Source organism: Colletotrichum abscissum (assembly GCF_030869225.1).
Source record: "Colletotrichum abscissum strain IMI 504890 chromosome Unknown Scaffold_1.1, whole genome shotgun sequence".
NCBI classification, from domain to species: domain Eukaryota; kingdom Fungi; phylum Ascomycota; class Sordariomycetes; order Glomerellales; family Glomerellaceae; genus Colletotrichum; species Colletotrichum abscissum.
This window is the reverse complement of record NW_026849987.1, coordinates 1979166-1991897: the sequence shown is the minus strand read 5'-3', so window position 1 is coordinate 1991897 and position 12732 is coordinate 1979166. Positions and strand designations below refer to the sequence as shown.

The 12732-nt window shown below is 55.1% G+C and overlaps 5 protein-coding genes across 5 annotated transcripts; 1 reads left to right on the top strand and 4 right to left on the bottom strand.

Moving 5' to 3' along the window:
* Positions 1–250: 250 nt before the first annotated feature.
* CABS01_00638 (uncharacterized protein) lies at positions 251–517 on the bottom strand (the record flags this gene model as incomplete). Its single annotated transcript, XM_060534019.1, has 1 exon — positions 251–517. The coding sequence occupies one exon, from the start codon at positions 515–517 to the stop codon at positions 251–253; it is 267 nt and encodes an 88-aa protein (XP_060406533.1).
* Positions 518–2498: 1981 nt separating this feature from the next.
* Positions 2499–3577, top strand: CABS01_00637 (nitrilotriacetate monooxygenase component B; the record flags this gene model as incomplete). The annotated part of the gene is made up of 2 exons (XM_060534018.1): positions 2499–3347; positions 3440–3577. The coding sequence occupies 2 exons, from the start codon at positions 2499–2501 to the stop codon at positions 3575–3577; spliced, it is 987 nt and encodes a 328-aa protein (XP_060406532.1).
* A 370-nt stretch (positions 3578–3947) lies between these two features.
* Positions 3948–5982, bottom strand: CABS01_00636 (cAMP phosphodiesterase class-II; the record flags this gene model as incomplete). The annotated part of the gene is made up of 2 exons (XM_060534017.1): positions 3948–5456; positions 5917–5982. The coding sequence occupies 2 exons, from the start codon at positions 5980–5982 to the stop codon at positions 3948–3950; spliced, it is 1575 nt and encodes a 524-aa protein (XP_060406531.1).
* A 3024-nt stretch (positions 5983–9006) lies between these two features.
* On the bottom strand, positions 9007–9300 carry CABS01_00635 (uncharacterized protein; the record flags this gene model as incomplete). The annotated part of the gene is made up of 1 exon (XM_060534016.1): positions 9007–9300. One exon carries the CDS (start codon positions 9298–9300, stop codon positions 9007–9009), a length of 294 nt encoding a protein of 97 aa, XP_060406530.1.
* An 832-nt stretch (positions 9301–10132) lies between these two features.
* Positions 10133–12682, bottom strand: CABS01_00634 (uncharacterized protein; the record flags this gene model as incomplete). The annotated part of the gene is made up of 1 exon (XM_060534015.1): positions 10133–12682. One exon carries the CDS (start codon positions 12680–12682, stop codon positions 10133–10135), a length of 2550 nt encoding a protein of 849 aa, XP_060406529.1.
* Positions 12683–12732: the final 50 nt, after the last annotated feature.

The following is a 12732-nucleotide window of genomic DNA, read 5'->3' as shown; positions in this document are numbered from 1 at the left end:
TGACCGTTGACCAGCAATTTTGATGAACCCAAGTCTTCTAGTTAACCACTTTTTAATCTCTCCTCACAGGCCGCGAGAATGAGTACTTCTGATACTGCTGATTCCTTCCAAGAACAACCGCCACAACCTCCTCGGCAGACTTATACCGGAAGCCAGCCGCGGCACCTCTATCTCTCGCCCTTGGCGATAATGGTGCCGCCTGAATCGTCGTCGTAGACATGGTGACAACCTGCGCCGCCGTCCGGGGCAGTCATAACGCTTGTGTAGCTTGCCATCCAAGACCCGAAGCACCGCCGCCGCTACGCTTCGCGTTCCCGGCAGTGTGGGTCGTGGTTCGGCTGCTGGCGGGGCCGAGTGGTTGCTGCATGTACCCCAACTCGGCCTGCTCTGCTGTGGTAGTGGAGAGTGTGGTGCTGCTCCGCTGCGGAAACTGGCTTCGGACTGTAGCGGCGCCGGGTAGGGTTGCGACGCCTCCGAGGAGGAGGAGGGCTGATGACGAGGAGCGGATTGCGCTCATGATGTGATGAAGTGGAGTTCTTGGCGGTTGACTTTGTTTTTCAAGATGTGTTTTTTTCTTTCTTTCTTCCCTTGAGGGATGGCTCTTTCGAGATCAAAAGGGGGTTCTTTTCTTAGCTTTTTAGCTATGGAGGTTGAACGAGGGCGTCTTGTCGACATATACCTTATATACCGCTCGTTTTGGCCAAGGTACCTACATCTGCACGCACGCTCGGATTGTTGAGGCCGCACATACCTGCTCCCCACGCAAATCAGAGTAGACGTGGGAGAGAGTAGCGTTCCATTCCTGCAAAGGCGTGGCCAAACACCCGGAGACATTCCATCGACCGCCGCGGTGCGTCCTTGCATGCGAAACAGAGCCAATGCCCGCTGCGGAGGAGGGCCGCCATGCCACGCGCCCAATTGACGGGAATGGCGGGGGAAGCAGTAATCAATTACATACAAGGGACCTCGTGGAAGAGCACGGTGAGTACGTAGTGACGGGGTTGGAAATACCTGAGTGTGTGTGCTGAGGCGGCTTTCCGTCCCCCCACGGAGCTTCTCCTGTTGGTTGATCATCCATACCAAAGGTTGGTGACCAATGCCTTCTGGAGAGGAATCACTTGTCTCCAATCCCCTCGTCTCTACGTTCCTCTGCCCCTCAACGCGAAATTCAATGGAAACTTATGCACTCATCTGCATATGGGCTTTTACCAAACCCATCGAATCCGTGTCTCGAGCTAAGCGTCTCGCATCCCATCGCTTGGCATCTCCCGTGCTACCGCCCCCGCGCTCGGCCGTTGAGACACTTTCATCTCAGAGCAGATGCGCACGCGTGCTACAACCAGCCCTCAACAACATAAAAAGCCCAGGGCAGCATACACAGCCTGTGTGCTCCAGAGATAAGAAGGAGAGACAAGCACACAGCCAAAGAGCCCTGATCCAAACTCAGAATCAGGTGCTTTGAAATTCCTCAAGGTCAGAGTTGATGATTCGCCAATCGATCAAAAACATGAGAGAGAGACTGTGGTGTTTTTGCATTCTCTGACCTCAAGACATCGCGCCATGTCTAGTTCGCCTACATATATTTTAAATATTCAGCTAGGTAATCATGTCTCCTCTTCCTGAAAAGCATGTGTTCCATTGGAAAGGTTCCTCGTGAAAGGAAGTATCTGCACCTGAGGTGCCTGACAGCTGACAAAGAAGCTTATCTTGATAACTCTATCTTATCAACCAGGCACTTGGACCTCCTCCACACGCTCCAAGGCAAGTCTTTCTTCTCTCTCCACATGCAAGCACCCATCACCCAAGACCCAAGACCCAAGACCCTTCCGAGTTCCGATTTCCATCCCCCGACACGCTTCCGGCCCAGCGGACGGAACGATAACTAATTACCAATAGCCAATTTGTCAATCGCCATGTGGAAAACGAACCGGAAGCCGTCAAGGGACCTACTAGGTGTAGATATATTTCCAAATACCTTGGTATGAGCCAGTCAAATTCATCACCGGGTAATGCATCAAGCGACCCCAACCACCAAGTCAATTGCATCATCAGGGGACAAGGACCACACCCCGATCCCTGCACGTTACCCCTCCAAATGCCCCTCGTTGGTGACAACTCGACAAGGTGAACTTTTGGTGTGAACCTCCACGTCACCCCACTACCGTTACCCTCCCCCTCGGCATCTACTCCACCATCCGAGAACTGGAAGGGGGGGTCCGGCTCAGGGTAGGTATCGGGTGCCTTACGGCAAGGTCAGGTAAGCTGGCAAAGCAAGCATCCGTAAGCAACATGCCGCAAGTTTGAGCGAGTAAAGTAGACCAGAAAGAAAGGGGAGACCAAACCCAAAGCTTCCACGTCCATATCATTACCCCCCCGTCGAGCAAGTGAAAAGTGGATTCCCGCATCCCGCAATCGCAATTCTGGCTTGCGCCCTCCTCCTCCACCCCCGTTCCGTAATCCCGACGATATAAAAACCACTACAACTTCCGCATCCCACAATGTCATCGCGCACCGCCCTCCGCACCCTCCTCCCAGCCATCACCAACAAAACCACGCTCGCGCTCTCAAGGACAGCAGCCTCCAGAACCCTCACAATGACGTCCCAAAACAACAACAAATTCGCCGGCGGCACCCAAGCAACCCACAACCCCCACCCGGACTTCAAATCCGTAGAATCCACCCGCCCGCCCTTCAACACCGAAGCCTCCATCACCTTCACAAAAACAATCTCCCCAGACTGGTCCTTCGGCTCCGGCGCGAACCCCCTAGGCCAGCCCGGCCTCTCAACACCACACGTAGCAATCGATCCCCACGCCCAAGGCCGCCCGGCAGGCTTCAACTACAAACTCCTCATCTCCGCCATCACCCCGCGCCCCATCGCCTTCCTCTCCACCCGCTCCGCAGACGGCACCGTGACGAACCTAGCGCCGTTCAGCTACTTCAACATGGTGAACCACGATCCGCCAATGTTCGTCGTGGGCTTCGCCGCGTCCATCGAGAAACCCAAAGATTCGCTAAAGTGCCTGCTCGAGAGCAAAGAGTGCGTCATCAACATCATCTCCGAGGGCTTTCTCGAGGCCGCCAACTCGACGTCCGTCAATGCGCCGTACGGGAAGTCGGAGTGGGATGTGAGTGGGTTGACCCCCGTGTACGACTGCAAGCACGTTCGGGCCGCGCGTGTGAAGGAGGCCGTCTTCAGCGTCGAGGGGAAGCTCGACTTTGTGAAAGAGTGGGATTCGCGCGCTACCCCGGGCAAGAAGAGCGGTGTGACTGCGTTTATTGAGGGCGTCAACTTTTGGGTGAGGGAGGATGCTATCAATGAGCAGAAGAACATTGTCGATCCTACTGTAAGTCTTTGTCCATCTTTAACCTTGGAGGAACCCCCAGCTCTTCTGGGTGGGTTTCGTGGAAAACTGGAATCTAACTTGATATCCCGCAGGTACTCCGCCCTGTCAGCAGGTTAGGAGGCATCACCTACGGCCGCACCACCGAGGTCTTGGAGATCCCGAGAGCCGACTGGGATGGCAACATTGGTGGCGAGGAAGGCTATGAGAAGCTCAAGAAGAGTAAGCAATAGAGACTCAACGGAGTGTCATTCAAGAACCAAGACGCACAGTTGTTTATCCAGGTAAAAGTGGCGTCAGAGAGAATCAACAACAATACAATGCGCATGCGCCCCCGAGATGTAATACATAGAAATTAGGTGGCATCCAAACAAAACGCGGCGGCCCGTCATCATCACGGCCACCGATGGATATATAGAATGCGACAAATGGTGCGCGTAAATACATGGTATATATATCCCCTTGCCTCCTCTTATCTGCCCATGAAAACTCCAAGATAATCCCCCCACTGCACTCATCCTCATCATGAGAAATTCATGCAAATCATATCTTCGTGGAATCAACATCTAGAACACCCTGCGCCCAAACGCCACCCACAATATTTCAAAGGTAGAGACTCTGCCCCGCGTGGGAGACAATAAACTCGCAGCCCAGCTGGGCGTCGGCTTCGTAGGCCTCGAGTTCTTGCAAAATAAGTTTTCCTTGGTCCCTTCCATCTGGGCGGTCCTTTACGTGGATAATGACAACTTTGATACCCTTGAGAGGTGGGCCCTTGGAGTGCCCATCCTCCGTCTCGCTCCATCCTTCAGCCTCGCGCAAAGACAATTCCTGTGTAGGAGTCGTCAGATGTGGGCTCTCTACCGATGTAGCAGCGGGCGGCAGTGGCGGTACGTGGCCAATGTCTGCAGACACAGCACGCTTGGCCACTGATTTGGGGCTGATTGGGGACTCATCGCCGCCGGCAAGGCGCGAAAAGGCGCCTCCTGTCCTTCGTCGTGGGATCGTGTCGGGTTCTGCTACACGTTTCCGCTTCCGGGAGGCATGGGCATCTCCTCGCGCCTCCTCAACAGTCTGAGCCAATGCGTGCATCTCTTCCATCACATAGCGGGGTTTTAGATGACCAAATAAGCGATCATCAGAGTGCGAGTCGTCGTATGAACATTCGATGAAAATGGCAGCAAGTTGGCCAGCTACAATCTTTGGAGCAGCTTCTTCCCAAATAGTCAAGTTTCGAGGGGAGAGTGACATAGAATCCGGCTCGACGTCTCCAAAGATGAGTATCTCTAGGTTAGTAGCCATATCGAGGATAAAGTAAGCCGAGGAGTCGTAAACGCATACACTGGCCTGCGGCTCCGGCGCAACCGATGGTGCTCGAGGGATAGGCGCGGTGCTCGAGGCTAGGCCGTATGGCAGTATGCGCGGTGACGCCATGGATGCGGCATCGACAGAAGGATATCGTAGAGGTGTTGCAGTGGAGGAGGTCGAGCCGCGATGTGGGTGTCGCTCAATGCAGTGACCGTGTGAAACAGAATACGCCTTGATAGCGAGGCGATCCGCAACCTCTAGATATCCTTTAGACTCGCCATCGCCAATGGCTGGCGACCCTCCTTCTACTAGCCGGGTATACGTGACTAAGCCTGCACCGTTACTTTCGTCGGACAAGTTGGGCCAAATAACATTGTTGAAGATGTGAGTTTTGAGAGCGTTAACCGTTGAGGGCAATGCGGCAAGGCGCTTGGGCCTGGTAAGACCTGCCGTGTTCACGACGAAGCCGGAGATGTGATCGAGATGAGGATGAGTAATCACATACGTGTCGATAAGAGTACGAGTGATGAATGAGGCGATGGACGATGGATACACTGCGCCTGTTGCGACCTCCAGCTGACTGTTTGGTGTAAGCTGCAGGCCTGCAAATGGCCCGGAGGCAAGGGTGTGGGGGAGCGGAAGCTGGGTGCCGAGGCCTGGAGGTGCCGCTTCCTCAAGAATGCGAGTAATAGCCGAAAGATGAACACCGGCATCTACGGCGATGATGGAGCCTTTTGTCCACCCCGAGGCGACTGAGCGAACTAGAAGAGCGGTAGTATTGGATTCCTGGGGACCGCCGCCGGCACCCTAGAAATTTGGGTTAGCGGAGGTGCGGACATGATGGGGCCACTCTTTGAGGGGATCCTGGCTAAGAAGCGATAGGTCACTCCCGTCGCATTGAAAGATGTGTCTATCTTCAGTCGCTTGCGCAAAGTGTTGAAGAAGAAAACTGCCGGCTCTCCCTCGTCCAATGCTGTTGCACTTGCAAAGATTCCAGGGGTTGAAGTGCTTGCAGCATGGATTTCCCATTCGGTGCGGTTGGTGCAACCCGAAGAAGTCGACTGCATGAACGACAAGAGGATATGCGCCGGGCGGCCGGGTCGGGATGATCTCGTGGGGGGACTTTTCCTCACTTCAGGAGAGACACACTCGAGACGTCGGGGCCCAACAAGCCTCGGGGATGTGAAAGAGAACCCGCGCGATCTGCGACGTCGAAAGTCGGCAGTGAGGCGCATCAAAAAACGTGAGATGTGAGAGTGGAACGTACCAGGACAATGACCTGCAAGGCCGGCCGACGGAAATTCTCCGACTTCTCCCCATTTGTGTCTTCCATGGCGGGCTAGCTGTTGATGCGGAACGAGAGAATAAGTCGCGAAGAGGGTTGATAGAATTAGAATTCCTTCCAATGCCGAGAGCGCAGCCAATGCCGCCTCTACGAAGCCACCACCCCGCCTAGACGGGCTGCCAATGCCACGATGAGGTAATGGGGCCTGTGGTAGACAAGACGGAACGGCACGGCAGATGAGAATTGGCATGCGACGCAGTGATGGTCTTCGTTCTGGGTTGGTGGAGAAGATGCGATCAGTCGTAGTGTACAGAGACGCGCGCTCCGGTGGGATTTGATGGTTGGTTTGCAGGGGCTGACAGATCTGGAATCTGCAATGTGAGTGAGATCGTCGGTGAGCGCGGGGTGAGGGTGTCGTCGGTGAGTGGTTGGTTTGGCGTCTTTACAGACAAGGTAGGTCGGCAATAAGAGGTCAGTAGGTACTCGGTAGGCTTGGCGGATTGGATGCTGATGTGCGTGGAGACGCAATGACGGGCGTAAGGTTGCCGGGAGACGAAGTATGTAAGAAGGTTGAAAGAAAGAATAAGTTAGACGATGGACGGGAGAAAGACACAGTTTTGCGATCTTGATGGAGGGAGGTCGGAACGAAACAGGGCTGGGGCTCTCGTCAGGCCTGATGTTTGCGCCTACCACCCCCTTTGCGGTTTCTGGATCTTGTCTCTTTCAAAGATCCCTTCTTGACAGTCTTTTCCCCACAGCCAAGCCAGAGAGGGAAAGAGAAAAGGCGAAGCGGATGGATCTCGAGATGAGATGGACGGCTTCTCCGAAGGCCGACGTCGTGGCTACCGGGATAGGTGGGTTTGAGTGGTGACCCAGCCAGCGGTGCTTCTGTACGGTATTAATTGGAGAGTGGAGAGCTCCTGGGAGCTGGAGTTGGAGCTGGAGCTGGAGCAACTGGCCGGGTCTTGTCTTTGGCGGGCGCGGTGCGGGCGTGTGGAATCGGTGCGGATGGCAGCGGTCGAGCGTTGTTTAAGTCCGATAGCCAGGGTGGTTTTTTAAATGGGTTTGTTGCTTTGGAATTGTTCAGGATCGAATAGATGGGAGACGGAGAGAGTCCAGACCAGTTGCTTTGACGTGACGACAGAAGAGCAAGGCAACGCGGGTGCGCGGTGCAGTTGAGTTGCAGCTGCGAATGCGATGCAATGTGTGTGAGAGTGAGCGTAAGCGACCTCGGTCGGGTGCAGCTGCTGTGCAGTACGCAGTAAGGTAAGGTATTATGCGACGTGCAGTGACAACGAGGAACGTGGATGGGCCAGGGACTCAAGAGGAGTCAAGGGGGATGCTGTGTTGGGTGGTGGGATGGATGCCCAGGTGGAGGGATTCGGGGATGGATGGAGGGATGACTTTTGGAGGTGGCCTGCTAAGGTAAAAAAAAAATAAAAAAAAAAAAAAAAAAAAAGGCGTGCAGGAAGCGTAGAGTGGCCACCAAATGTTTGCGACAGCGATTTCTTCTCTCCCACAGACAGAAGGAGGATTTGCGCTTGCTGAGTGTGGTCGGAATGCGCGGGAAATGATACCACAAACACCACTTCAATAACGAGTTTTTGCAAGTACCGATCCTGAGACGTGATGACAGAACAGAGCAGAGCAGCAGCAGCTCTTACTTTCTACTTCTGCCTCCTGCCTCCTGCAAGTCAACCCTGGTGAGCCGCTCCTGCTTACTGGCAAGGACCGGAACTCTGTTGCGGCAACAACCCTCGTGTGCCACTGCTCGCACCTGCAGCTTTAGGTCCGATAGGTCGGGTAAAGGTAGGTGCTCACTTGGCTCGTGCACTACGATCGTGCTGCTCTTGCTGCTTGTTGTCTGTTTTCTCTCCCTCAAGGTACCCAAACCCTCTCCCAGCATGGAATCAACAGTCAGAAAGAGGAAAGCACAATGACAGACCCCCTGGTTGTGACTTCCCGAAAGATGTAGGGTCGAATGTCGGGCCAATCTGTGGCAAGGTATCTGTAAATGGGCGGAACCTTCCAGTTGTAAATCTCCAACGCGTAATTGCCTAAAGGCCACAGGTTGAGGTGCCGTAACGTGTAAGGCAGGTAGGTTCGTTCCTTTGATGGTTTCCCCAGTCCGTGAGGTGCCTTCCAATCTTAACAACAGGTGCAACTCGTTGCGCAACGTGACAAGCACCTTCCACGCAAACTCTCAACTCTGCGCAACGTGGTGTCGACGTGTCGTAGCCTTTTTTTTTTGGTGTCGTCGCATCAATTCTCGCTCGTTGTTCTTCCAAATTCAATCTTGCTCTTCGGTTGCACATCTGCCTCTTACTGTCTTGGAGCCTCTCGTCACCGCAAACTCAATTGCAGCCAATGTGCTCCCTAGGCTATTTTCGTGTCGACAACGCCCTCTTCGGCCAATACTGCCAAATCAAATCCTGTTTCGGCTTTCGTGCTTGTCGAATGTCGGCAAGGTCCCGTCCAAGACGCTGTCGAAGATCACCCGATGCCCTCCCTTCGGGGCTAAGCTTCAGCCCAGTGTTCCAGCTCTGTGCCGTCTGATGTCCGATCGCCGACTGCTCGCGGGGATGAGCGGGCTTCGATGCCGCACCAAGACAATCCCAAGTTGCCCCTCGAAGCTCGATAATGGGATGAAGCGAATCAGGCACTCTGAACCCTCTTCCCGACGGCAACCACCGCCGTGCTTCCCGTAGCACGTATCTGGGATCCTAATGCGATGAATCGTGACTGGCTTTTGCCTTTTGTCGCAAACTGTCAAAGCCAAAGAACAAAAATGGAACGATGGAAGAAGAGGGGGAAACAAGGTAACAAGTCAGTCAAGATTTACTTTGGTCGTTGTCTGAGTCAAAACCACCACATCGAATTCGTCGAGAACAATACTCCAAGCCGACTGGCTTGCTATTTCGCAAGGATGGGCTGGCTATTCTAATCAGCCATGACTGTGACTGCAAGAAACTCGCCTCTCTATTTGTACTTTCACATGAGCTCAACACCCTCACATTATCTCATCCCGAACATTGACTGACATACCTTACACACCACAGATAGACACCTCTTTCAGCCGCCGGGCTCCCGCCCCCGCCCCCGCCAACGCGCACGCAGTGTTTTGCCCTCCTCTGGCCCTCCGAGCCCTGCCTTACATCTAGAGGAGCACGAGATCCATAAGCCATTCAATAGGAATCGATCCAGCGGCTCTGTCGAGACGATACGACTCCGTACCATCTTACTTGCACGGCGCCCTCCTGCATCGTAGCATCTCCGTTTGGGACTAGCGCCCCTACTCCCCTCGGCCTCGCCGCGCTTTCGCACGCCAACGTTTCTTACCTGCGGGCCGCGAGAGCTACGATTCATTCGCACCAACGCCGCGGCCCGCTTTCACCTTCGCCGACCTGCCCTTTCTTCATCTGTCCTCCTCGAGTCTGTTCAGCTTCTGCCCGTCTATGGCTACCGGGATACTTTGTACAGACCACGGCGTTGCCAATTCGCTGCCCAAGTCTCCATCATCCACGCAAAATGGCCTTCACACCATGTCACCGCTTCCGGTCATCCCCAGTTCATTCTGCGGCCCCTCCATCCCGCTTCTCTTAATCGAAACTCTGTTATGTTGAGGGCTCCGCAGCTAAAGTGCCCCGAGCCATGGCTCCTGAACCAAAACCTCATCCGGCTCTTTTGGCGCCCGCTTCCTAGCACCTGTGAACAGCACTTGTCCGAACTTTCCCATCTTTCTGGGGTCAATTCGAGGCCCTTTAGCGCGGGCGTGTGCTCTCGGCCGCAGCCTGCCGTCCGGCCGTTTGGAACCGTCGCATGGCGGCCGCACCGGCCCCAGCTCCAGGACCCTTGGCAAGAGCCTGGATTGTGAGTCAGGATTCACGCTTGTCACTTGGGAAATGCACTCAAGTCTTGGGTTAGAGATCTGTTATTAATCATGTTGATACTAGGTTGGTCTGTATCGCTGATTCGTTAAGGCCTCAGACCAGGCCTTTTATCCGCTTCTCCTCCCCGCCCTCTTGGGTGCATCTATATCTAATATGGGGTATCAATCCTATGCTAACCGCAGTCGTGTGAAGAAACCCCCTTGCTCCGGTCCAGAAAACAAACATCCCAATGTGGCCACAAATTACAAAGACTTTTTGGAGGCGCATGGTCATTCACCTCAGGGTAAGATAAACAAAGGCATCAATCATCAATGTCTTTCAACGGGTGAATAGCACGACCGTTTCACACGTTTGTTCCAAGTAGCGGCTGTCTGGGGCTGAGAGGCGTTGTTATTGTCGTCATACTCGTATACTTCGCGCTTTCTCTTCTCGATGATACTCGGACGGGCCGCCCTGGTCGCGGGAGTCTTTTGGCCACCTTCATCGTCGTCGCTGTCAAGCTCCTCGACGATGGAGTGCCCCTTTTTGGATACCTTTTTCTCGTTGACTCTCTCCACGTACCAGTCGAGATCGCCCTTGTGCTTGTCAATAGAAATGCCGTTTCTCTTCTTCCGCATGTTGCTCCGCACCGGAGTCTCCAGCGCCAGGTGCTTGGTCGTCAGCACATACCATAGCTTGGCTTCTCGGCCGACCTGGCGGTTCTGAACGGGGAGGCCCATCATCTTGTTCGTCTCTGCCGACCTTTGCCATTCTTCGTAGGCAGCCTGCTGGGACGTGCGCCACTCTTCGAACTCCATCACCAGCTCGTCGTGATCACGGGTCATGGCCATGGGGTTGCGTTCTTCCTTTTCAAAGTAGCGTGTATCGGGCTTCAGGTCGAATGCTTGGGCAATCTCGAGGAGATCGAAGCAGCGATCCATGCACCACAAGTGCATGTAGCCCGCGTTGTGGTACGGATCATGCTGCTTCCCCGAGGTTTCGGGCCGCTCGTCGAAGCAGACGCGCCAGAAGCCTTTGAGGATGGTACCCTTGTAAGCCGGGCAGCCTGACCAGCGGCACGCGCGTAGTCTGTCGTCGCCCACGCGCGTCTTACAACCGTGGGGGACGTTTTGGATCCAGAGGGTGAGGGGTAGACCTTGCTGCTTCCGCTCTCTGATGTAGTACAGGATCTGCTCACGGGTGAAGCGCAGATTCGGCAGCAGCTCGCCCTCCTTGTTGTATTGGAACATGGGCTTTGTGTGGTCGTGGCCACCCCAGGCCGTGGGCGCTTCGGGGAGAGAGTCATACCAGTCTGATACGTCCACGTCCTTGGCCTTGGCGGGCTTGGGAATACGCTTGAGGATCTTCCCATTCACGACGGGGGTTGTGAGGTCTCTGGATGGAGTGTGAGCTGGAGTCAGGTATGACGGGGGGTTGGGAATGCCGGCTTCAAAGAGGCCCTCTCTGTTGAGGATACTGTAGGGAAGCACGTCTGTCGGTGCGGTTGACAGACTGTGGCGATGGATGAAGTCGGCAGGAAAGGGGGGTGATCTGGGCTTGGGGTGCACCAGTCTCGCTGTGGCGACGGCGGCGGGAGTGGAAGTGGTAGCAGGCACACTGCGCGGGATGGACTGCGGAGTGGTCAGAGGGGTGAACAGTGGAAGGGAATAAAGGAAGTTTACCGATTCGTCGTCGTAGTTGCAAGAGACTTGACCGGCGGCTGAAACTTGTGCCAAATCAGGGACCAAGGGAGCGAACCCGGGCTTTGGGGTCAGATGGTGTTGAGATTGCGGCGGTGGAGGGGCGGTAAAGACGTCGGTAGTGGTCTTTGGTGAAGGGTGAAAGAAAGCCGCCGAGGAGGCGGGCTCCCGTTTGACATTGCTGAAGGCGAAGCCGTCAAAGTTGGGGGCTTCTTGCTTGACGTTGGCAGGGCTGTAGGATTCGAGGCCGTCATAGGTGACCGTTTCCCTCTTGGAGTCGTCGAAATCAAAGGTATCGAGGTCAAAGACTTCGCGGGCGTCTCCGAGCACAGAAGACGGGTGGTCACCGCACGGTTGTTGGTAGGCAAACATGTCGCGGGGAGGAGGGGAGGCAAAGAGATCTTCACCACCACCGCCGCCGCCACTGCCAAGCCCCGCAGCCGAGTTGTTGTTCAGGTCCCATGCCGTGTCACCACTGGACTCGAGGCCGTCGAAACAGGGCCAGGGAACGCTCGGCGGGGGAGAGGGCCACGATGTGCCGACGCAGGGTACTGCTCCTGGGGCCGGAGTCGGGGCCGCCGTGGGGAGTTGGAGGGCTTCGGCGATGGGACCTTCGAATTCCTCGAAGAGGGCCTGGAGCTTCGGGTCGTCGACGAAGGGCGTAGGCTCTTGCCTCAAGTCTTGTTGGAAGTCCTGCTGAAACTCTGGCTTGAATTCCTGTTTCAATTCTGTCGGCTCTATGCTCGGTAGCACAAGAGCTGTGGCGTCTGTGGTGGGAGGTGTTAGTTGGCGCTGCTCCTGCTTGAGTGGCGGTGGTGTTCCTGGCAATGTGATGAAGAGGACGTTGGGATTGATTGTCGCGACCTGCGCGGGCTTGCCCTCTTCTTGCTCGTACTTAAGTAGGGAACCATCATTAGAGTTGCCATTACCTCCGAAAAGCGAGCCGTCAGAGATTTGGCTCTCGGAGAGCTGTGATATCAAGGCCTCCTCGATGGCGGCCTCTGGGTTTTGCGCAGTCTCCTCCTCGACTTCAGGGACCGGCCCTTCAACGCAAGCGTCATCAAAGTTGAAAAAGGAGTCTGCGTCACCGTAGGAGTCGCTGCCGTAGTTGAAAAGGGTTCCCGGGAGCTGGTCTGGGCTGAACGTGTCCATCACCGGGGTGGACAGTATCATGGCCATTATGTCTCTGAAATTGTTGTTGTAGCTTGACGAATGGAAGTCTGTGGTGC